The 24698-nt window shown below is 38.4% G+C and overlaps 1 protein-coding gene across 7 annotated transcripts in view; it reads left to right on the top strand.

Moving 5' to 3' along the window:
- Nucleotides 1–24698, top strand: part of SH3KBP1 (SH3 domain containing kinase binding protein 1) — a 215106-nt gene that overhangs the window by 74466 nt on the left and 115942 nt on the right. For all 7 annotated transcript variants that reach the window (XR_001877520.1, XM_017831489.1, XM_017831488.1 and 4 more), the window contains one exon: nt 716–839. Coding sequence is in view for 6 of the 7 variants with exons in the window: in XM_017831489.1 (XP_017686978.1) it covers nt 716–839 (124 nt within the window). In the remaining variant the exon portion in view is untranslated. The remainder of the gene's footprint in view (nt 1–715; nt 840–24698) is intronic.

The following is a 24698-nucleotide window of genomic DNA, read 5'->3' as shown; positions in this document are numbered from 1 at the left end:
ACTAAGAAGCTGATAAAGAAGTATTGTACGTCTTCTCAAGCACTAACTGTGAAGTCTTAGAAAGCTGTTTTCTGTGGATTTACTTTCATGAAACCCCACCATATTTATTTTCTCCATGTGCTGCCAAAGAAGTCGATCACCTTAAAAGGTAGTCAGCAGCAAAATGTGTTAGTGTTAGCAGCAGCTCTGACAGCAGGCTCTCTATATGCTTCTGCCAATTATGGTAACATTTATCATATTTGCCTAGTTATTATTTTTCTTCCTGCTACGGTGGTTATTTCTGTGGGCTTTTCAACAGAGTGGAAACAGCTGCCTTTACATCAGGAGCACTGTACCGGTTCTGCCCTGTGTGTCAGTTGTCCAGCTAATTGCTGGATAAACTAAGAAGCCTTTTTTTTTTTCCCCCTCACACCTTCCAGCTTTGGTGATCTTTACTAAGAGATTTGTAAAGCTGTCCTACAATTTTCACACATAAATAAGGAATTATTTTAAAAACAAAAACTATAGTGTCCATTGGAAAAGGTTACAGAAAATTGCTTTCTTTTTGTGGCATTTTGTAAGAGTCTTTGAGGTAGCATTAGAGTAGGCAGGGCTGTATACATCGAAGTTTTAAGATAAAGTCTTGGGAGCTTGAGATTTAGAATATTCTATATATATAATATCTTTTTTTAACTCTTTCTTCTCTTTTTTCTCCCTCTCTGTCTGCCTTCTGCAGGAAATAAAGAAGGACATGAAGAAAGAAAACACTGCCAATAAACCACCAGAGAAGCCTATAAATGAAGTTTCCAATGGAAGCCCTTTACTGTTGTCTGAGACAATTATTAGAACCAACAGAAAAGGTATAGTATATAAGACGCTTAAATGCAGATTAAATTCAGACCTTTCAAAGAACAAAATGTAAACCTTTCTTGTTTCTAGAAATAAAGCTGGTGTCTGTTTAACTGAAAAGGCATAGCAGGAATAATAATAACAACAATAAACAAAAAAATTTGTCCTCTTAGACTGGCATATGGATGCATGTATTATGTCTAATATTTCCACATTAATTTGCACAGGCATCCCTTTCTTCTTAAAAAAATCCTTCCTCAATACATTTAATTAAGGAAAGCTGTATGAGGAGATTACTAAAGCTTATTAAAGTAGGGAACTGACAACTTGCATATATGGTGGTTTTTGCAGTGATGTCAGTCCACATTCATGTATTCCTACTTTATGTGGGACAGAGAACTTTAAAAAAAATTTAAAAAAAAGTGGAAAACATTAAAACTTAATGCATTAGTTTCCTGGGAAGAGTCTTTCACTGTCTTCTGTTTCAGACTGGAATGTATGCTCTTCATGTCTGGCTTGATTCCCAATGCAGATTCCTATGTAGGGTTTTGGCTTGCTAAAATGAAAGCCTCCAAATCTTCTGTCTCATTCCCTAGCTCCCAGTCCTGCTCTCAGAAATATCAGAATTAAACCAAAAATTGGCAGTATAAAAGCTGGATTTTTCTTTAGGTTATGTTTATGCTCCTGTTTGTTTGTAGGAGAACAATTGTCTCTGTGCAAGAGGTGTGCTGTAATTTCTTCTGGAGAATTCACTGGACAGTTTCTTACTTGCTGTCTCATACAGAATAATCTGCTGTCATTAATCATTGCTGTAATGTAATTTTCATTTTGGCATGTCTTTTAACCGGTTAGGACTACGCATGTGGAAATCTCTTCTTCTGTATTATCAGCAAATATTGTATTTGAGCTGCAGTTTGAATAGAGGTCTTAAGGTTTACAACTGCAAGTGAAGAAGATTTAATAATTTTTGGAAAATGTACGACTTCCTTTAACATGTGAGGGGGAGTAATCTCCACCTCTTTTGCAAGGATTGATGTCCTCTGAAAGAAAAAATTGAAAATAAATCTCAGAAAGCTTTGTCTTTTGAGCTTGCAGTGTCATCATGAATCTGTAGACACGTCCAACATTTCTGATTTGGGTCATAGGTTTTTCAAGCAACGGCAGAATTAAATTACCAAGAATTATTCTTTTTCATGGCTGCTATACAGAAACATATGAGTAGCTGGGAAATTATCTGGGGACCAAGTTTGTTCCATATTGCTTCAGCTGCTATTTGGAGAAGGCTAATAGCCGTGGCAGATGCAGAGATTCAGTTCAGTCGCAAGGGAATAACACTCCAAATATGATACTTAGAACACAGGCTTTCTCCTCCTCTTTCTTCCTTTTGGCTCAGAAGCTTTAAAGGATTCAGGAGATAAAGAAATTCTCTTTTTCTGTCTCTAGCTGAAGAATACAAACCCTCGTATTTGTTGAAAGGAGAAAAGCAAAGACTGACATGAAGATCTTGTAGGTGGAGGAAGAGGTTAGATCTGGGTGTAGCAGATTTTGTTAGGATGTTGCTGCATTGGATTTCATTGGTGGGGGTTGCACTTCTCATGGCTACCTCTGCATCATGTCAGGGCTGGTGCACTCTTCATTTTGGCTGCTTCTCCACAGCTGTTTCCACTGCTGCAGAGCAAGCAGCTGCAGGATGCTGCGCTCGAGCAGTACAGCTAAGGATGCACAGAGCATACCAAGGCCAAGAAAGCTTCCCCTCGTTTTTCCTGGGATCAGTTTGAGCACGGTGCCAAAGTAGCCTTGTTTAAGTGAGGACAGCTGGGCAAGGAGTTGCTGTTGTGTTCAATAAGAGTTTTCTAGGATCTGAGGGAGATCTCCTTGTGGAAACTGTTGCAATATGTTACTGAAAAGGGAACCCTAAATGCTATTGGCGTTGTTTTCTTAAAGTGTTCTTATCCTGGGATTTTTATTAAACATTAACTCAGTCTGTTTACTGATCACAGAATGTGACCAGACTTGAAAGAGGGTATGGGTTTGTGGGGGGTTTTTTGTTGTTGTTCTTTTGGTTTGGTTTTTCTCTCCTTATTGTTAGGAAGTGAGGGAGATGGGGATGCATCTAAAGGTCTTTAATCACTGTTCACCCGTGAAAATAGTAGGCAGTGTTATTTATTTTCTTGGGCAATGTAATCTTGCTGCTTGGAACTTCAGAGCAGTCCAGTGATGTGGGAGTGAAGTATTTTGTGCTGCTGCATTGTTTCTATTACCAAGATGATGATAAGTGCTTTTCTACTGTTGTGGTGTTACATTGCGTAGATTTATTACTTAGCTTGGTTGGCCTAATTTAAGTGTCAGCACTTTAGCAGGCATTTACATTTTAAGCAGAAGAATCTTGGCCTCTTGGGCTTCTGGCGTGTAGAGAGTTTTTCCTTGAGGAATATTGACAAGTGTCCAACAGTGGTATTCAAGGAAAATAGCTAAGTTATTTGTAAGAAACATCTACGTAGCTAAGAGGAAAAGAATGAATTTCTGAACTGGAAAGATATTTAGGATCCAACTTTTTATCTTTTTTGTTCATGCTAATTATTTCTTAGCACTGTATTGAAATTAGGGGCTCTTATAGTATGTAAATGGAAATACATCTTGTAAAGGCTTATTTCCTCAAGTAAGTGAGCAAGTGGCTGCATGATGCTTATTTGCTGACTGGGGTTAAACCACAATAGTAATGAATGTTTCTACTTTGGATTATACATGTAATCTAGGAACAATTTAAAGATGGTGTAACTTCACCAGTAGTAGCCTGGCTGGGTTAGTACTTTCATTGCAAAGTAAGGGTGGCAACTGGCTTTGGTATTATTAGTTATGGGTCACCATCAGTGAATCATTCAAGTTTTAGTTATAAAGACCGAGAGAAGATGGAAGGATTTGATTTTGTCTGCTTTTCACTGTGGGTGGTAAAATCAGAACATTTATCTTCCTTTAATGTTTCTTTTTGACCACAGATACTAGTGACCTAATGGAAACAAACAATAGTGACAGCTGCTGTGGTGGACATAATTTAGGAAACTGTTACATTAAGCCTTGATGTATTTGTGTAGGTATTTCCTCTCTTTACAGGGTTGTAAGTACGATCTAGAAGCTAGGGCTACATTTAAGAAATATTGGGGTTATTTTCTAATCTGCCACAGAGCTGCTATGGAACTTTTGCTAATGCACTTAAACTATTGGCCAAATTACCACACTTATCTCCCAGGATCAAGTATCTTTAATATAGATTGATTTTTCAGATAGGCAGAGGGGTTTTTTTCCTGATTTATTCCAGTGACATATCCAGATTTATGAGTAACTTCCATGTATTTCAGCTGTCTCTGCCTCAGGCTGCCTCTTGGCAAAACCTGGGTTTTTGCTTGCCTCACTAAGACACTGGGATCTGTTACAGCGTGGTAGTGATGGCAGGTAACATCTAAGAAATTGGGCATTCTAATATAATACTCCAGTGGGTTCCTGCTTCGCCTCTGAAAGGCTCAAAAAAGGACCATTTGCTTGAGTGTAGAGATGGAGCTGGAGAAGCATAACAGCCTTGTGCTTTCCCTGGCAGTTCCCTGGGCTGCAGCAGCTCTAGGCTAGTTTTGATGGGTGCTTCAGGTGCTGCATTATCAGCCCCTGTCGAAGGAAAAAGACTATGGCACTGGATGACCTGCCTAAGGCTATATGAATGTCAGCTGTGGTTGCCTTGCATATCCATTGCCAGAAGCTGGGAGGGATCATTCTTCTACTTCTTCCTACAGTTCATATGCCAAGAAAATCCATTTCTCAACAGGTGTGGGTCTTCTGGTATATCTTTTCACTACTCCAGATTTATTGGCTGGCATATAGAGCTATTCTTCTAAAACTTCTTTAAAGCTGACTTAAAAAAAAATTAATTCCTCTTCTCTGTTTAGAATTGGCATTGTTACACATTGGTAATAAAGGTTGGCAAAGCCTTTTCTTCCCTGAGAACGTTTTCAGATTGTTTAAAAAAGGCAAAAATATTGCTATTGTTACAATTATCTAATAACATAAGAAAATTACAACCAGATCTTGGAACAGGAAAACACTGGAAGATATCTTCTTTTTTTTTTCTTAAGTGCTTTTCCAACATGGTGAAATTCCATCTCTTCTAAGTTAACTTTCAAAATCTAAAAACAGATCTGAAGTTGTGCAACTGTTTCAGATCAAGTCATAAATTCAGTATGATCTTCATTCAGGTGTAAAGGGATATAATGGAAACTTGCATGCAATGAGCTTAACTGTTAAATGGCTATAGCTTATTGTAGACTACTTTTGTTCTGATTTTTGAGTATTCTATTTTTAAGTATCATATTGATTGTGCTATTTTGTGTATCTGGGAAAAAGAACCCTCTTGCTTAGGCCAAGTTGCAAAACTGGAGCTGATAGGCTGTATTTTGTAAGTAAACTAACAACAATTGCTATATGAGTAAACATATTTGAGGCAAAGATATATTGCCTTGTCACATATACTTATTTTCTATAAACTGTAATTGCCGTCTGCATTGAGCTTATTCAAGCCAGCAAATCTGGAACGGCTCATCACGTGTTACATGTTCTTAATCAAAGCCAAACACTGCAAGCAAGGAAATGTTTTTTCTAGTTCTCTCGAGAATTATTTATTTTACCTTCCAGCCTACATTTAAATAATGAAGGGAATTTGCATCCTATGCTAAAAGGGAAGTTTTGTGAAAGTAGATTTGATGACATAATAGGTTTAATTTAGGAATGAAAAGTCTGTTTTATGCAAAACTGATATTTAAGCCCATTTTTGTAAATTAGAGAAATGGGAGAAGTATTTCACAAGAAAAATGCTTCATCATTTTGTTCAATAGTGTTTTGATTATTTGGATACAAAAAGACACCCCGTTTATTAAAAAGACAAGCTGTTGGCGACTTGACATGTGTGTGATGAGTGTGATGACTCTGAGTTTTGTATTCAATAATGTATGTAAGCTATGGTTCTGGTCTTATTTTTCAACAGAAAGGCAAACCTCAAATATTTCCTTCATAAAGTATTTTATTACCAAGCAGTGCAAGAGGCTGCCTTCATCATGTCTGATGAGGTGTCTGACCCTCAGTACACTCAGCTTTGGTTTTCCTTTTGAGCATAGTAAGTTTGAAGGCATTGATCTGTCTTTTGGTTGGATTATCTTTCTGCTGTTTATATGTTCAGGCCTTCTGCACAGACAGGCTTTGGTGTTCCCTTGCAAATACTGCCAACTTCAGAGAAATTATAGCTAGCATGGAAAAAAAATCCTTTTCATTTGTATGATCAGCTAATTGGTTTATAATCAGTATACAGTTTACACAAATATGCACAAGAACATACTTCTCAGCCTATTAAGGTTAAAATATGCATGCAACATATGACACAAACCCCAAATGAGACATATAAAATTAATGGCACAGGAAACTTGAATGTGGCAAAATATTTATTCTTTGAGTTTAAATACCATATCTACATACACAGAAGTAGAATCTGAGATAATACACATTTCCTTTAAAAGTACTGTTTCTTGAAAATAAGGGCGAAAATTATCCCAGTATTTAAGTAGGCTACACTGCACTGGAAGGCAATGCTTTCAGTTCAGAGAGGCAGGAAAACACACCGATCTGTGCTGGACATGTGCAGCATTGCCATGAATATTTTTTTTGGTCTAGAAGAAATATCTCAATGCTATCTTCTTGGCAAGCGTGGAGTGTGTGCTCACTCATTCTTTTCAGGCAGATCTTATTTATAAGTTCTATTTAAATAACAATTTAATACATATAAAATATACACTTTTTTTCCGTTCTTATGGTAGTTTGCTGCCCTGGTATTCAGTTAAGGTTTGATAATCTATCCAGATTCCAATAGCTTGTTCCAGGGAGATAATTTCTTTTCTTGTCATTTACTATGCAGTGCCCTTAATCTCCTTTTTATCCTAAGTGCCTACCCTTTCTTTTCAATTACTCCTTCCTTGTAGTCTTCAAAATGCACAAATGCTGAGCCCTGATGTAGCTTCTGCAATTTTGCATAGTTGAATTCAACCACTGCTGTGGGATCCAAGTGAGTATCATAAGGATCTGTGTAGGAGTTGCCTATTGAAGCCAGTTGTAGAAATCCCTGCTTTGAATTGTAATTCCCTTCTCCTTGTGATTAAGGAATGGCAGAAGACAAGCAGGGTGTCTCTGAGCCTTGGAGCAAGACTTCAGGATCTCTGTGTATTTCCCAGTGCCAAACTTGGGGTATCTACCCCAAGCTGGGATAGCAGAGAGTCAGACTTCTTATTCTGGGGTAGAGACAATGAGAGCAGAGGAGAAATGCAGGGATACTGTTGTGGAATATAGAACACAACCCTATCTGGACTGAAAATTTGGGATGAAGAGAATATACTTTGACTGTACTTTAAACTGGGTCAATAATGCTGGTCTTGCTGTTCCTTCACTTAATTTGGATGAATTAGTAACTACTAAGTTAAATATGGCCCTCTAAGTGTGTGCTCACACTGACAGGTAGATCCTTACTTCAGTGCTTCCTTACCTTTGCTTGCTTGGATAATAGCTGGAATGGTGCTGTGTGGAGACAAGGAGCTGGTGTTAGCCCTCCCTGCTGGGCTGGAATGGAGGCTGTGCAGCTGTTGACATATTTTGCACATGGCCTGTGGGTAGTGATAAGAGGAAGCCATGCTACGGTGAGTTACAGCACTAATCAGTGTCCTGAGGTAATCATTGAAGGTTTCTGGCTCCTTTGATAACCATAAAATCATTTGAATGATTTCTTGGTTTGTAGGTGAGAAGCAGGGCCTGTCAACAGCTCCCTTGGGTCTCCTTCAAATTGCAGTGTCATGTGACATGAACTGAAGACCTAAATAATTCGTGTAAATGGTTGGTATGAGAATTTGTTTTTTAACCCAGTAAGCACCCCTCTGTAAAAAAGATTTTTGTATTTACATGAAAGTTTAATGTAAACATATGCCTTTGTAATTTTTTCTACGATTTTATACCTTTAAAAAAACATCCATACTTGTGCTTTCTGTGTTGGCATCGAGTGACTTGTTCTGCTGCTGTTAAGTCACTTCGGTGCAGGAAACTTTTTAATTTCTGTCTACTTGGACGAGAAGGAAATTACAATCATTATTCAAGAGCTTCCTCTTTTGATGGAATGGTATTTATAAACCCAAGTTGGAATAAACTTCTGCAGAAAGTGGCAAGAATGTACACAGGAAAAATGAAGTGTGCCTGCTGGTGGGAAGGAACATCACTACCTTGGTGGTTTGGGAGAGCTGTGCAGAGTTCTGCTTAGAAGTATGTTACTGAGGGGACTTCTGTAAACCAGCTGCTTGTTGGGGTTTGGTTAGGAGTGTGTGTCTGGGGAGGGGATTTAACTCCAAATGCACTTTACAGGGGTATTTTTTACCTTTTCTTTTGCCCTGCTCCCTTTCCCATGTGCACATTTGCAACATCTAGAGTGCTTTAAACAAAGCTTTGCTGTTGGCTCCAGGTGACAATAAACTATATGAAATTATTCTCCATATAGCACATTGTTTGTGCTGTTTTATGGTGTATGATAGATTCTGTGAAACATTTTCCTACCAGGAATTGATACAGGCTTTAAAAACATTCTTCTGATAAAGTGACATGCCTGGAATAAACTTGTCACTGCATTCATTTTAATTATTTTTCACATACTATGTGAAATGCTTCCATTCATCTGGCTAAAAGCCCCTGAAATTAGGGAAGTTTGCTTTGCTATAACTAGATCTGAAAAACACATGGAGGTATCAGACAGTGTTGGCAATGCATGACTTGGATTATTCTGAGTAGGATGGCATTATTAGCTATGTAGGCTTTCACTTTTCTGATTATGTATTATGCAGATGCAGTAACTTGAATAACAAGATACTTTGCCTGCAAAGGTATATTTCTTGTTTCCACTGGCATGTAGCTCCCTAAATTTTATTCATTGAATACTTCATGTATGTTTTATCTTTTTTCAGAATTTTCTTCTTTAAGGTCTACTCTGCCATTATCAGGATGCTCACAGCATGAAAAGTTGTGCTGTTAGTGGTGTGTTGTGATGTATAGTACTGTTTACCATATTTTTTTATGGTTATTTCACTGCTTTCTAATGTTATTTCACATTTAAGATGCACCAGTAGTTTGCATTAGTTCCTACTCTGTATCTTTCTGCATTCCCTTTTCAATTATAAATACATGTTTGTGCCTTTTTCTTGCCTGCTGTTAATTTGTGGCATCATCTTTTAAAATTCAAAGCACGTTGCTGATGATGGTTAGTTTCCAAGCTGATTGGTAGGGTGGTTGTGCTTGACAAGGGAGTGAAACGTGGAAGTGCTGACAAGTGGCTGATGGCTGATTCTTGGCCCCAAGCTCAGGATTGCGATATGAAAGATTATTATTATCTGTCACCCAACAAGAGCCGTTATTTCCTAACTTCGGCGCCAACTTTATTTAGAAACTGAAGTGGGGGCTGGGCAGAGTTCCTCATGGGGAGAAGTAGCTCCCTGCAGATGCACAAATTGGCTGGGAATGAGTGTTGAAGTCTGCGGGGCTGTAGTGCCACTGGCATGGTGCTCTGCCTGGGCTGCATCGCTCCAGTGAAGGCCCTCGTGATTTTAGATGTTACTGTTGCATCATCTGTGGCTGCATATTCATAAATCTGCCACTGTAGTCCACAGACTGTTCCAGAGAGCACTGGCACCACAAGGACCCATGACAGCCCAGGATACATCTGCACTCCCCTCCCCCGGAAATACTTGGCTGCTCCAGAATGTGTTTCTGATACTGCTTTCTCTAGGAACCAGATTTTACTGGCTTTGTACCCATACAGTGCTCAGCCTGGCACTGAAAATATGCTACTATGGCAATTTGTAGATTAATAGCACACTATTTTGATTTTTAATGAATTCTGTGTGTCATAATACTGCTACTTAAAACACAATTTGATAATATCTTTTCTCATTATGATAACGTATTTATTAATGATATGCCCAAGCCTGATGGCATTGTTATGTCCTCTTTGAGGATTTCAGGCATATACATTGTACTTCCAAGCTGCTTGTCTTGTCTTACATTGGCATGTTTCATTGCTATGCATTTAGTACCATGTGTACCTTGAATTGGCTTCTGTTAGACTCCTACTAGATTCCAGATGTCCCTGATCTATATCATCTGGCATCTAGCTCTGCAAAAGCTGCAAGATGCAATGTCAGCCATTATTGTTTCATTTTGCAACTGCAGTCATAAGACTTGGTATTCTTTGGGCCTCAGAATTCTCCATTAGACTACTTACTCAGCAAGTTGTTATGCTGAATTACACGAGTCACAGTTACTTCTGGGAATTCATAAGAGGTAAGGAAGTGTCCAGGAAATCATTTAAATAAAAAAAGCTCCAGTGACCTCAGGAAAACCAAAAGGTTCAGTCACATGCCTGGCAGCTATTGAGCAAATAGAGTAGTGGAAAACAAAAGTAACAAATGTCTAAAGGTTAGCCTGAGGCTGTAGTTTCAGGAAGATGTTAAGCTAGCTAGTGATGCCACCAAATAAAAGAGCCATCTTTCCTGTTTTTATTCTTCTTATGTTCTGTTATAGATGTTTGGCTGCATGGTGGGCCAGGTGAGGAGAATGAACAAAGTTAACATTAAACTAGCAAGAAAAATGCAGAGGTTGTTTTTAACAGCTGATCAGTTCCCTGTCTGCCTCCTTGCACTCCGTCAGGAGCACTTGATGTGTCAGGATGGCAAGGAGTATTGGAGGATCTGTGGGAAGCAGAGGGATCAGCAGTGCTGCCTTTTATTTGGTTGCGGATGAAAATAGTTCCAGAAGTTCTCTGAGAGAGTGATGGTTTGTGAAACGTTTCGAAAGATGGTTCATGATCATTCAGTTAAATTAACTGCTAGAGAAAACAGACATGCTCTCTTGTCAGTTTGCATGGTCAGTGTTGCCCTTCACTTTTCTCTTGTGTTGGGAGGGTATGTGGATTGGTCAGTGTCCAGAAAAACCAGCACTGCAGTTGTATACAGAATCCTTCTTGTACAGAACACTTCTCTCCTCCCTACTCTTCATCTTGTAACCACAGAACTGTTTTGGAGATGGATTTCATTACTGACACAGCTGACTTGAGCCAGAGGCCTATTTATTCACAGTTTTTAACTTTGAGGAAGTAACTTCTCATTCATGTGGCAAGTGTAATGGAAAAGACAAGAGGAACTTGACATTTTAAGGAAAAGATAGTGTTTATCCCAGCAAAACTAAAAACATTGTTGAGACATTACAAACTTGAAACCTAGACAGTTGTGGGGGTTTTCCCCCTAATTGTTTTAAAGCGAAGGAGTTTCTTTTACTGTGCATCTCAGTTGCCCTGTCAGCTTAAGTAGTCTTCCACATACATTTTTATTTCTATGCAAATTGGTATTCTCCTATCCATTGTATGAAAAAACTACTAAAAAACCTGAAACTCAATAATGCCAGACAAATAGGCCGATAAAGGGCTTTCAAATGCACAACGTACATTTTGAGCCCTTTTTTATTACTTTTATTTTCACAAACAAAAGTAGTATTATTGAACAAAGGCATTGGCATAACAGCTGACAATAGTTTTGTAACAGACTATGATTTAGAAGGAGAGGGTATGCAGACAAGTGGTGAAGGGTGTACAGATGCCATAAAAAAGGTTAGCAAGATGACAAGGTATGAAACTAGCCTGCCTGCCTTGCCTGGCACCAGAAGTCTGGAAAACTCCTGTCTAAAGAAAACAGAACAATATAATAAGAAATTTCCAGTAAACTGGAAGAAATTGCTTGATTAAACATGGGGAGTTCTAGCACTTTGATTAAACATGATATTAAGGAATCTTAGGCAAAAGTGAAAGTGGTGAAAGTTTGTGGAGGTCACCAAGTGCTTAGACATGGGGATAGAAATAGTATGTGTGAATGCTGTTGTGGGGAGAAAAAAGGCAAGGATTAAAGAAGAGGTTTGGTGGCAGGTTCAGTAGGGAATCTTGCATGGAGTTGCATCCTTGGATAGAGTTAGGAGAGCTGTGTAGCTGGATTCCAGGAATTAGTTAATTTGGCAGGAAGTTTCATCCTTGCACAGATCAGAATTGACATGAAGTCATCCCTACTCACAGCGTGTTGTCAGAAATGGAAATGGTTGTGGCCCTGGAGACAGAGCTGAAGGGTCTTAGGGTGAAGAGTCATGCAAGTATGACATGCCCAGATGTATCATGGAGTGGGGAAATCTGGGTTAGCTACTGGATGAGGGACTTGCAGAAAGCAAAGCAGCAGAGGTTTTTGACATGAAGTTTTGTACAGCTTAGAAGTCAGCATTTGGTACAGTGTAGTGAGACTGGGTTACCTCTGTACAGAAATCTTTCAGTGTCTAATTTAAAACCCACTGAAAACTAGAAAAAACCTGAAAATACAAGCTAAGTGAACATCATTAGAAAGGTGGTTAGTAATAGTTCCCTTGGATAGGAGACAGAATATTTAGGTTTTTTATCACTTGCTTTTCTGAGAATTACAGAAATTATAAGGCAAACAAACTTTTAGTATTAAGGCACAAAACCCAACCAGCACATGTTCTGCAGTCAGTTTTTAGGAAGTGGGTACGCAAGTGTGAACTGACCATGTCTGGAAGGGGGCAGAGTGATTAAAATCTAGTGTGTAAGTTGTCTGAACTATGTCTTTGCTGTGTTCTAGGGCTTCCTCACCATTTGTGTTGTGAAATTCATTGCTTGATGCAAGAGCGGCACACTGCTCAAGTAGTTATTTGAAGTGAATATTTAGAAACATAATGCAAGCTACAGCATCTTTGGGACCAAAAAATACTTCATATGGGAGTGGACACTTTCAGGCATTTACATTCCACAGTGTAAAGGAGACAGCTCTTTAGTAGCTATCTCATTATGTAAAAATTACAATAGATTTCCAGCTTTTCAATGTAAATACTGGACCTAACGTGGAGAAACTACTATTACCCTGAAGAGTGTTGTTTTCAAGAAGCAGACAACTGATTTGCACACAATACAGAAAGCAATGAGGATTTTATTTTCTTCCTTACTCTTCTTATCTAGTTCTTCAACTGCAAAATGTCGTGTGGTAGATAGAACCACTTTTGAAATAAAAATTTAACCAAGTCTTTGAAGAGGAAAAGACAAATTTGTCATAGGGAGATTCTTCAGAAATGCTGTATATCTTCATGAAAACTTATTTGTTAAGATCCTATAGGAAACCTATTACAAAACTCATTTCACCATGTGAAGGCTCTGATGTCATTTTCTGAATACTCAAATACTGGTTTGCATATAAGGGAAGAGAGTAACTGAAATCATAATTGCAAAGAGAGTGTTGTCCTGTGACAATCTGGATGCCTTTGCTACTAGGAGTTTTATTCTAATTTCCTAATGGAACAAATCTTGTTTGAGAGAATCTGTTTATTTGCCCTCTTCCTCTTGATTTTTTGGAACTCTCTGCATGATACCAGCTAGAGTTGACAAAAGATTAATGTATTAAATGTCTTCAATACATTTATAGGAACATAATAGTTCTTTTAAATTGGAAGCTGAATAGATAAATGTGACACATATTAGTGTTTCTAACTGAATGAAAACCTCAATTTTGAGAGGCAAGAGCCAGTGGTCAAGCCAAGCAGTCAGTCAGTACCTGTCCTGCTCTGTAGCAGTCCCAGCATCTCAGATCACTTTCCCAGCTGTGCATGTGTAGTACAAGTGAAAGCTGGGGAAGGGGTGGTGGGAGTGGGTTGAAGCTGAGGTGATTAGAAGGCACTCCGTGTAAATCCGTGGTTCTCCAAGCTTCGTTAATTCTGCTGCTCATGAAAGAACTATTAGATGCTTTTAGATGCCTTGTTCTTCATACAAAGATGAAATAATTTAATAATATGCTGATATACATAGAGGTTTCACACAGTTCTAAGCAGACAAAACAATTCTTTTTTTCACTCACCTTATGCCACCTTTGTCAAAATACAATGAGGAGCAAAATGTGGAAGTTTATCTTCCTGATTCCTTTTTGAGGATAAAAATAAGCATTAGTTCTGGAGTATTTTTGGTACAATGACGAAGGCTTCATTTCCCCTTGTATTTCAGCTACCTTAATGGAAGTCTTATCAGTTAAGAAGAAAGAGAGGAATGAAAACTGCTAAAGAAAGGCTGTCTGCAACTCCCTAGTGAAATGCCAATCCTCATAGTCTACAGTTCTAGTATTTGCTTTCTGTTCTCAAGTGGCATCTACTGCAGACAATATCCTGAGGGAGTTTGGCTCAGCCTGGAAAGCTGAAGGTTGAGTTGTACTAACATGTGGTTTGTAAACAACGAAAGGCATCAAATATATGAAATCAAGTTTCTGTGGTTTGCTGACAGCTCACACCTACTTGCAGTAATACTCTCTGCTCTCAGCATCTTTACCTGTCAGAGGCTGACTCACAGAAAGTGGTTGGATTTTTGCAATGAAGCTGTATACAAGGAAGCTTAATAACAGAGAAATAATACAAAACCATGGGCTATAGGGGGTTTAAAGGGTAGCCTTAAAATAGGGTGACAGCATAGCTGAGGTTGGAAGGCACCTCTGGAGATAGTCTGGGTCACCCTCTCTGCTGAAGCAGGGTCAACTAGGATCAGCTTCCCCAGATCATGTTCAGTAGGGTTTTGGGTATCTGCAAGGATATCTCCACAACCTCTTTGGGCAACCTGTGCTAGTGTTTGATCACCCCTGCAGGCAAAAAAAAAGGAAAAGTAAGAAAAAGGTAAATGTGGACAGGGTAAGAGGATATCAGTAAAGGCTGAAGGGAATGTGTTGTGGATGGGGTGACAACACAGGTGAAAAAGTAAACATGTGTAAACAGAAGCTTTTAGAGGTTTATGTGTGTTTCTTTAACACCACATAGCTCCCATGCTGGACAGCACTGAAGCAATTTAATTTTCAGTTGCCTGTCTTGAAATATTTTTTTGGGTGATCGTGCTATCAGTCCTTTATTTCACTTTCATAGCACAGTAGTCATTTAAAACAAAGGATATATATGTGTATATATGTTTAGAGCAAAGATTAAAACAATGAGAAATCTGAATATGTGCAGCATAACTAAGAGTTAAATACAGCCCTGGAATCAGGGCAGGTGGCATGAGTAGAAGAAAAAAAATCAGTTAACGTGTGTTCAAAATTGGAAGATATCAATTATGCCTTTTATAAAGAAGCTGTTCCTGTATAATTTGAAATCAGTAGAGAATCAGTCAGGAGGAGAAAAGGGAGATAATAAATGATGCATTTGCTTGCCTCCTCCTTGAGATTCTTTTCTTTGCCAACTTAACAGATGTCTTAAAGAGTATGAATTCGCAAGAAAATAACTCAAGGCAATGGGCAGCCTAGACAGTCTTCTGATAGTGTAAATATTTTGTTTCTCATATTTTATTACCCGCTGGATCTCGAAATCTAGAAAAGCTCTTATATTAAGGAATGACTTTGCTTACAAACATTTTGGTAAAACGAGGCTTTCAATGAGGAGAAGTGGTCCTTCTGTATTTGAACTGTTATGTGTTTTGTTCATTGTGACCCAGCCTTTGGTTACAGGCAAGTCAGTTAGGCCTGGGGAAACATGAAGCCTGATTTTTGTTTCAAAGTTTTTTTGCAGAACTTTGTGATCATTGGTGAGAATGAATTTCAAAGAACACTTGTCTTCTTTATTAGTATGAAATCTTTCAAGGTAATTCAGAGCAGGCTGTATTTTCAGCTTCAGTAGGGGACCATTTCTCTGCAGTCACTCTTCACTAGGTGGGGTTCTTGCCTTAATATGCTAATCTCTTCAGGGATCTCGAAGTCCCACCACACAGGTCTGTATTGAAGATGCTAAGAATACTTAAAGAATACTGAAACTTGTTACAACAAAACTTTTGCAACCCAGAACAAACATGAGAGTGTATTCTTTGTGAGTTTCTACATTGAAAACACGCTGCTTTTAAACTACCACAAACAGCATAAGATGTGAAGTAATTATTCTGACTCAGAAAGGGGTTATTTATATACTCTGACTTTAAGAAAAAGGTGAATATGTTATCATTCGTGTGGATCTCTGTGGTAACTGAAATGAAGACTGAAGGACTGACAGTTCTGAAGCAGCTGTCAATATTATGTCCTGTAGAACTACCAAGGGATCACAATTGCACAGTTGCTCTGTGTTTGTCTGCAAGCAAACTTGTCTCCGTGAAGTGCCATGTTCTGTACTGGAGCACTGGTCTTCAGTTAGATAGACTCTGTGTCTCTGTCTTCCTCTGTTGCTACATAAAAATTTGGCTTTGTACCCTATGCTGTGTGGAGTTCAGAGGTCTTTTACATGCATACATATCCATTGCAAATTGATTTGCAAGAGCATGTTTACCCTCACAGTGAGGGCGAAATGGTCATCAGATTTGTTGTTATCCAGGCTTCAGTTGAGTGTCATCTGTTGAAAAAGGAGGTGAAACAGTGCTGTGTTTGCTTTTGCCTGTTGCAACAGAGTCACCATCCTACCTTAGTGGACTGTTTTCTAAATATAAATACTCTGTCTTTACAAAAGGTTGTTTAAATTGCAGCTTCAGTGCAGGCTTCAGCTCTCTTAGTGGGTTGCAAGATACTGAGCCTCTGTGAACACCACAAAATAATAAACCAAAGCGAGTGATCTAAGAGTGGACAAGGAAATGTAATTTACTCAGATAAAAAAAAAAAAAGACCAACTTCAGTAATCAGTTACTTACAGGGACATTTCTGTAAATAAAAAGTATGAGTTACCTCAGAGGCAACTAAGTTATCAGATGTTTTGCATGCTTCATCATCTATCTTCAAAGGCAAAAGATAGTGAATTATGCAGAGCTTTACACAGATTGATATCAAACTTCCATTGCAGCATAAAGATAAAAAGTATCTTTTGTGAGGTGCTTGATTTAAAATTTTGTCTGAGATATGGAGTCCTAGGTTTGCTTTGTTATTTTTTTCATCTTAGGTGTTGCTAGAGATTTCTTCTATGCTTAAATAAAGCTTTCTATATTACTGCATTTCCTTACTCTCTGGATGTCAATAATGTGAGCAGCACACACTTTGTGAGAACAACCAGGGTTCATATTAGTTCCCTGGTGCTGCTTTTTGTGGAGATATTTAGACTGATATTAGTAGATGATTTAATATTTACAGATGACGTATCAGGATACAGTGTGGCTCACAGTAGTTCTGTAAGCAAACATTCTGCTGCTGTTCATAACATACAAAATCATTTTTGCCCTGAGGTCAAATATAAGCATTAGCCTGGAAGTGGAAGTTGTCTGTTGCTGCAGCTGTGCTACGGGAATGCGGGTGAACACAAGGCATGACCAGGAGGCGGCTGGGAAAAGTCAGTGAAAATTCCTTAGTCATACAAGGGCTGCCTGTGGAAACTGCATACTTCACCTGTTCCCCTTCTCCAGCAGCATGACAGATTAACCAGAAAAAGCTGCTTTTAAACAAGATTTTGGTGGATATTTGTACCTGGAGTAGTGAAGAACAGCACATGATGAAAGGACTTTAAGAAATGTTGAATCCAAAGTACTGTGGGGGTCATTGACAGCTGTCTTCCCTGTTAGCAGGTCTTGTTTCAATTGCTTTTGTGGTCATGGGCGTAATGCTTCAGTGAGAAGCACTTTTGTATGTTCTTTCAGACTAATGGAATAGAATTGAAGACTGATTATGTGTATCTGTGACCATATATGCAGTTGGAATATAAGGTTAAACCTACGACTGTGTTATCCTTTTATCTGTATATTGAATAATATTAAGGAATACAGAACAGGAAGTATGTTACTGGACAATTATTTAATAGTTTTAAATCTTGTGGGTAATGAGGCACCAGGAGCATATTATGAAAAATTGTGTGCATGTATTTCTTCATACTTAATAACAATTGCTTTTAGTTATGGAGGAGAAGTTACAGGAGAGTATTTTCTTGTTTTGACATCTTTAAGCAGCATGATTGATACATGTATCACTCAGACTCAGTCTCATAATTTTCTCCCCTCATAAATAAAGTGTATCTGCAAAACACATCCAAGTGTCCATGTTGTTCTAAATTGCTTTATTTCATTATTGTAAAGACAAAAATGCATCTCTGCAGGATTTTAAGGGGCTTTTTTGGTCAGGCAGGGAAACAGAATAATTAAGGGAGCAGTGAGAAAAAAACTGGGGAAGTAGGGTATTGTGTAGTTGTGATTATGTGGGTTGAGCACATAGGGGCCAGTTACTGTGCCACTTTGGACCAATATCTTTTCTTGAGGTTGAAAAATGCTCTATGCTTTTGGTTTTCCATTTATGCTTGAACATGTTGTTGGTTAAGCATTAATGATTGCAGTCAAGCAAATCCCTTACACTCAGGGCTATAAACCTCTGAATATGCTTAGTAGCAGAGGATTTTGAGGTGTAAAGCCTGCTTTCCATAAGAACTAAAGCTACAAGGCAGTAATGACGGAATTGAACATTATACCTTTTGGCATTTTTGATTAAACACCTTTTTGATAAACTACAGTTTTTTGAGCGTGTTAGAATCTTTTGGAAAAACTAAAGGGAAAAAGACCAGAAGAATATGATTTATGTGTGGCATCTTTTGAAAATGATGCTATATTAAAAAACTAACTTGTTGGCAGCCTTCTTACCATAAGCCATCACTCTTAATATTTCATCAGTTTAATTTAGTACAATTGAATGCTTCTAAATGCCACGGAGCCTTGTTTAACTGGTGAGAACAAATAAGAAAATATGGGAAAATTTCTGTGGCATTCAGAGCTTCTCAAGACCAAAAGCCAAAGATGCTGCAGAGCTGTCTAGACGCAGGTATTGCAGAATGCTGCCTCCCTTTTTTCTCCAGCCTTGCCTGAGGTAACTTCTTCTGCCCTTGCACTGTATATGTAGGTTGATGACTTGCCAAAAAAGCCTTTTAGTTTGTTTCTTTTTCCCCATTTGTTGCTCAGTTTTAGAGGATATACATCTGATCTCCTTGATACAGAAATGTTTGTCCTTTGCTTGTGGAGGGAACTATCCTGTGTGGATACTGTGGCAATGTTCATTTTTGAAGATGTTGTGGAACAATGTATGTTAATTTTCACTTTCAGTACTGAGATATGCCATCCTAGAGCTAATGGTGCCTGGGGTGTTAGAGGTCCAGCAGCAGCAAGAATAATCAATCTATTTCAATTTTTGATTTCATTTGGTTTATTTATTGCTCTTCTGAACATGTATTCCTGCGCTCTTGTGCAACCCTCAAATACCAAAGTATAGAATAACATGCCCTTTAGGACAGCAGGTTATTTTGGATTATAGCATTTTCATGATGGTAGCTGAGAAATAATAATAAATCTTAACACGAGGAGTGCAATTGAGTGTCCTCCCGGTGTGTTTTCCTTTCAGCAGAAGTGAAGGACAGGTAGTTGTATAACCTCTCACGCTGAGCTGGTGCGTATCAGCAGCCCAGTGAGGAGCCCTGCCAAAGCTCTGTTCTCTCCAGGGGTTTGAAATGTCATGGCTTAATTGCCATGGAAGACACATGCCCCAGTGCTTCTGCCCGACTGACAACTCCTCTCAGTGTATGTGTTGCAGAATCAGACCCTTAACACCAGACTGGGTGAGTCATTTTTGCAGTTTACCAAGGCAGCTCCTACCTTCCTAGTGGCAGCTTCCTAGAATTTAGGATTTGTCTGGGCTTATGTTTCAAGACAGATGTAATGTAGTTTCCTAGGTTTTAGGAACACTACTGAACTGGAAAGTGAAGTGTGTGCTCTGTTTGTAGATGTGTTAATATTTTTTGCTAATTTTATTGCCTTTAATGGCAAAATGAATATTCAAATTGTATTGATATTCTAGAGGAAAACAAGATTATGGGTTAAAAAGCTGACTGATGTTCTAAGCATCCATTAGGAATGAGAGTTCTGGGTTTTGTTAAGTGTTGTTGATTTATTGCATGTATTCATTGTGTAATAGCTCTCATGAGTGCAGCAAGCGGAAAATTGATTGTTATATTTTTTGCATCTTTTCAACATTTCTTGAGACATTTGTTGAATGTATGTTGTTACCTGTTGGAGTGAAAATAAAATGTTGACTATGATGGGGGTTTTTACCTGGTAAGAGAGGCTTATTTGAAACTGATCTGGCAGAGGTCAGAGTAACATCTTCAATGTAATGTCATTACAGAGATTGAAAAGCTATCGAAAAGCATGGATACTCCGGTATCAAAAAATGAAGTAGCACATTTTTTAGCAGTCTTTAAGAAAAAAAGTATACTTTTTAACGCTGTTTGTGAATTTTGACCAGAAGTCAGCTTCAAGACAACAAGCTTGAAGTATAAAAATACTTTTGGAGATTACTGTGTAGGAATCCATGTGGTTTATTCTAAATGCCTTTATTTATAGACAGGAGAACACAACATAAACTGAATATGTACAGTGGTTTCACAAATTAGAGCTATTTGCTTTCATTTACTGTATGTTTGGAGTGCTGCTGTGCATAGGCAATTTAAGCTATATGAATTATGTGATGGAACATAAGAAAAGTGAGAAAGATGCAACAGTAGGTCGTGTTTGGTTTTGGTTTATTCAAATGTTTTTTCTAGACATCAGTACAAAAAAGCATCAAAGGGCCAAAGAGTTGACCACTATTTCAAAACCTAGCTAAGAGGATAATATTTTGAGATTATCCCATGATAACATGAGCTGTATGCAGTGAGAATGGAAAGAGAAAAGGTCTTTTTGGGCCATTTGCAAATCTCATTATGTTTCTTTTCTTGCATTTTGAACCTTGATCTGTCATCTAAGAAAGAATATTTCAAGTCTGTATATCCCTTCTTGTTCTTTAGAAAAACTGATTTATTGCTACAGGTATCTACTGAGTAATAGGTCCCCTCATGTCAGCAGGTGCTAATTACATGAAGGATGGTGGGGAATCCCAGTGCCAGGCAATGGGACCGGACCTAGTGCATGTGGCAAAGTTACACATGACCAGGACAAGCCACCCTGCTGAAATATGCCTTGGCTTGCAATGAGGACAAAGGCATTTGCTGCTTCTTGGAATGTACTGCTTATGAGGGACAGTAGACAGAGCAACAAATTGTTATTGCTGAGAACAGGCAAGAGAATGTGTCATTTAGAAAAAGCTGTTGTAAAAGAACCCCTTGCTGCTGCAAAATATTTTTACATCTCAGAAACAGGTGGGAAGCTGAGTGCACTTGTCCTGTCTTTACCAGAACTGTGTAACTGCTTTTAAAGTACAGTTTAAAAAGCCTGTTTGAAACCCTGTCAGCAAGTTCCAGTTTTTGTCTTGTGCTGGAGTGTTTCAGGTAATTTACACAATGACATTTAAAAGATACAGACACTAGAACGAGTAGCTTTGGTGAACATACACATTTTCAGTTGTGCATGTGGTTGAGTTTAATGTGTAGTTTAATACTTTATTTTACACTTTCCATGTAAAGGATAGAGTATAAAATGTGCAGCCTGTGTGGCAAGTCCAAGGATTCCTGTTAGAGTTTGGACTTGCTTTGTCTAATTTGCTGGTGTTGATTTCACTGCATTCTTGACGAAGTTTCTACTCCATTTATGTGCATTTTAAAACTTTCAGATTCAGAAAGAAAAAAATTTTGGTGGTGTATGGTTTAAACTGTGCAAGTGCCTTCTCAGTTTATTTACAGTTACTTTTCTAGTGTTTCCTTCTGCTTTGGGTTAGGCTTAAGTAGTGATCTCAGCCTCACTATTATTGCAGTTCTGTCTGTCACGAGCACAAGTCTGGCTCCAGCTGTGGCGTATGCAAGTGTTCCACTTCTCAGTTAATTTATGGTTTTCTCCTAAAAGCATTTGACCACTGGTACCACATTGTTGCTGTAGTTGCTTCAGTTAATTACTGCTCTTGCATGCAAAAGACTCATACACAATAAAAGGCCCGAATATTGCTGCATGTTTTTAACTAAAGAATGAATTAATTGAATAATATGAGGTTTGCTATTATTCTGACAGTACATATGAGTAAAAATGTGATGGTGTTAAAAAAAAGGTGTCTTCCAGGCTTTCAGGTTCCTCATAGACAAATCTTGGCCATAAAATTCAGAGCAGCAGCCAGATGGCTGAAACTTGGAAGTGTTGCTGTGGAGTCTAGCAAGAGAAAACACTCCTCAGTAACAGAAGAACATTAACACACTCAGAGTAATACATTACTAGCAGTGATGCCATACTGCATTGTGGCTTAATTGTGCTTAATGGAGTCCTGCAGTCTCTGTGATTTAGCTGCATGTGTCAAAGCAGGGCACTTCCCAGTTCCTCTGCTTGTAGAACAATACAGCAGCTTTACATAACTCATTTGATAGAGTACTGGAAGCACCTCAGATATTCCATCTTTCCTCACCCCTCCTTAACAGTTTATCTTTCTCTTCTCTGGTATATTAATGTCACAAATTCAAACCAGACCAAGGAACCCAAACAAAACAAAACCTCTCACAAACACACACTCACCCCCAATATATATTTCCCTGTCCTTCCTTCCCCCCACCCCTCCCCCCCCGATATTCTCACCCAGCTTACTTCTGTTTTCTGCTAGACAGGGAAGAGACCTCAGCAGGCTTTTTTTGTCATCCATCCAAAAACATTCACCTTTTAAGAGCAATGTGGGTTATGAGAGAGTTGGAATTGACATGTCACATCCTAGGTCAGAAATACTGCCAAAGTCCTCCAGGAAAAGAAGGAAATTGGAACTTGACAGTTCTGGTACCTTTTAAAATCAGAACTGTATTTTTGCTAGTGGATGGATATAAGAGGATGGAGTCCTTGTTTTGTGGAAGATAGTGACAGAATCCACAGGAGGATTGAGTATGACCAAGAGTTTATCAGAAATCTTATAATACTATCTTCAATACACTTAAAGCAATTTAAAAAGTAACATTTTTAATGCTAACTATCTGTTTGCTCTTAATTAGGTAACTTTCTCAAAATCATCTACTGAGGGTAGCGGTTTTAAGATGAATTTTTCTCAGGAGTGAATTTGTAGTTCTACCTTTTTTCTTAAAATGTGCATTTTGATATATACAATTCAATGATTTCTAACAACAAAAAGGTGATACAGTAACCATTTGGCTGGCTGTCCAAAACAGCTGTGCCAGATCCCCACTAGTAGCATTAAAATCAGTAACATGCACCCTAGATGCTTATACATCACGTCTTAGTTATGCAATAGTTGCCTTTTGTCTTTTTGCACATTAAATTTAGAACTGGTTTCTAGCTGAATCATATCACAGCCCAGCTTGTCTAGCCAGGAGTCACTGCACTGAGCCAGTTCCCCTAACTACAAATTTAGCTTTGAAAGCTGGAAGAATGGGAAGTGCAACTGAGGCTGAAGGGCAGATGATGCTATGTGCAGGAAAATCTGCAGCAGAAGACAGGAAACTTTTCCTCCAACTTGTCATTTTCCTCCTAATAGACTTAAGTGAAAGGGGCTTCTTTGCCAAACAATTTTACTGAATTCAGTCCCTTTGCATCTACTTAAATGGATGTGGATCTCAGTTTCCTTTAGTTCACCTGAGCCTGCCCAGCAAGCCCACAGTAGAGGAAAGTTCATGGATCTGAAGGAACTGTTATGTGCTTTAGTGTGTTTGAAATTTTTTAGATGTGAGAGAAATTGTCTTCATGCTCCTCAGGCTTCAGACCTTTACTTGAACTCCATCCTAACCCATGCAATTTCCATAGCAACACTCCTTTATTAAAAAGCAATAATAAAGGAAAATCCAGGATCAGTTGGCGTGGATTGTTTATCTGATCTGCACTGATATCGATATAGGTATAAATAACAAACATGATATAAACCAGATCCAGTGACAAAATGGTGGGGCTTAGTTTTGAAGAGATTGTCAGCCATTTAGATATACAATTTGTCAGAGGACAGACATTTGCTCCGTGGTTCTGTTCTCCGAAGGGTTTTACTAAATAGTTTTTTGACTTTATAGAATGGTTGTACTGTGTTACAAAATGGATTTCTATACTTGTTCTCTTGTGGTGGGAAAAAAGTGCATTAGTATGTAGAGTTGATGGAGCTTCTGTTTGTGAAGTTAAACAACCGTATGGCTTTCACTGATAGGACAGGCTACAAAGACATTGGCATCAGAGGCTCTACAGAAACCACCATATAACCCACTTTTAAGTTCAAAAAAAAGGTAGTTTGGATTTGAAAATTCCAGTTAACTATTAAATAGTTTACTTCCTAGCTATTCTGCTGCTGCTGCCATACTTTTCATCTAATCACGAGTGATCAGTTTGTGACCTTTCCTGGGTCTGATGGCAGCATGTAAGTACCAGTGTGACTTCTTGTGTAGTGTTGCATCACCTTTTGGTGCTCCTTACACAGATAAGCATTGAATGCCAGTGTGTTGTCATTGCCTCCTTTTTTTGTCTTCATTGCTAATGCCAGAGGAGTGTTTAAATGTACAGAAATAATGCTCTCTCTTGCCTGTGTACAACTGGGAGAAATTTTTTTGTGGTCTCCTGTGGTCAGAGGCAACTACGTCATTTTTAGAATCTGATCAAATGCCGCTTTGAAACAAATCAGATTTGTGCCCTCAAGTATTTATTTGTTTGTTTGTTTCAAATTTCTAAATATATGTTCACTCCTCTTTCCATTTGACCTAACTTTAGACCTTTTAAAGTTAAATGTTAAGGGTTTTTTTGCCAAACCAGTAGAAAAAGGCACCTCTGGAGAGTCATAAATTTTAGTTTTCTGTTTTACAGTGACACTAAATACTCTCTGGAGATGGGGCTGGGGTCCTCTCCACGCCTGAGTGATAGGTTCAGA

The sequence above is a fragment of the Lepidothrix coronata genome, unplaced genomic scaffold (assembly GCF_001604755.1).
Source record: "Lepidothrix coronata isolate B3197 unplaced genomic scaffold, Lepidothrix_coronata-1.0 Scaffold191, whole genome shotgun sequence".
Taxonomy (NCBI): domain Eukaryota; kingdom Metazoa; phylum Chordata; class Aves; order Passeriformes; family Pipridae; genus Lepidothrix; species Lepidothrix coronata.
Note: the sequence above shows the minus strand (reverse complement) of the source record. Positions and strands in the feature narration are given on the sequence as shown.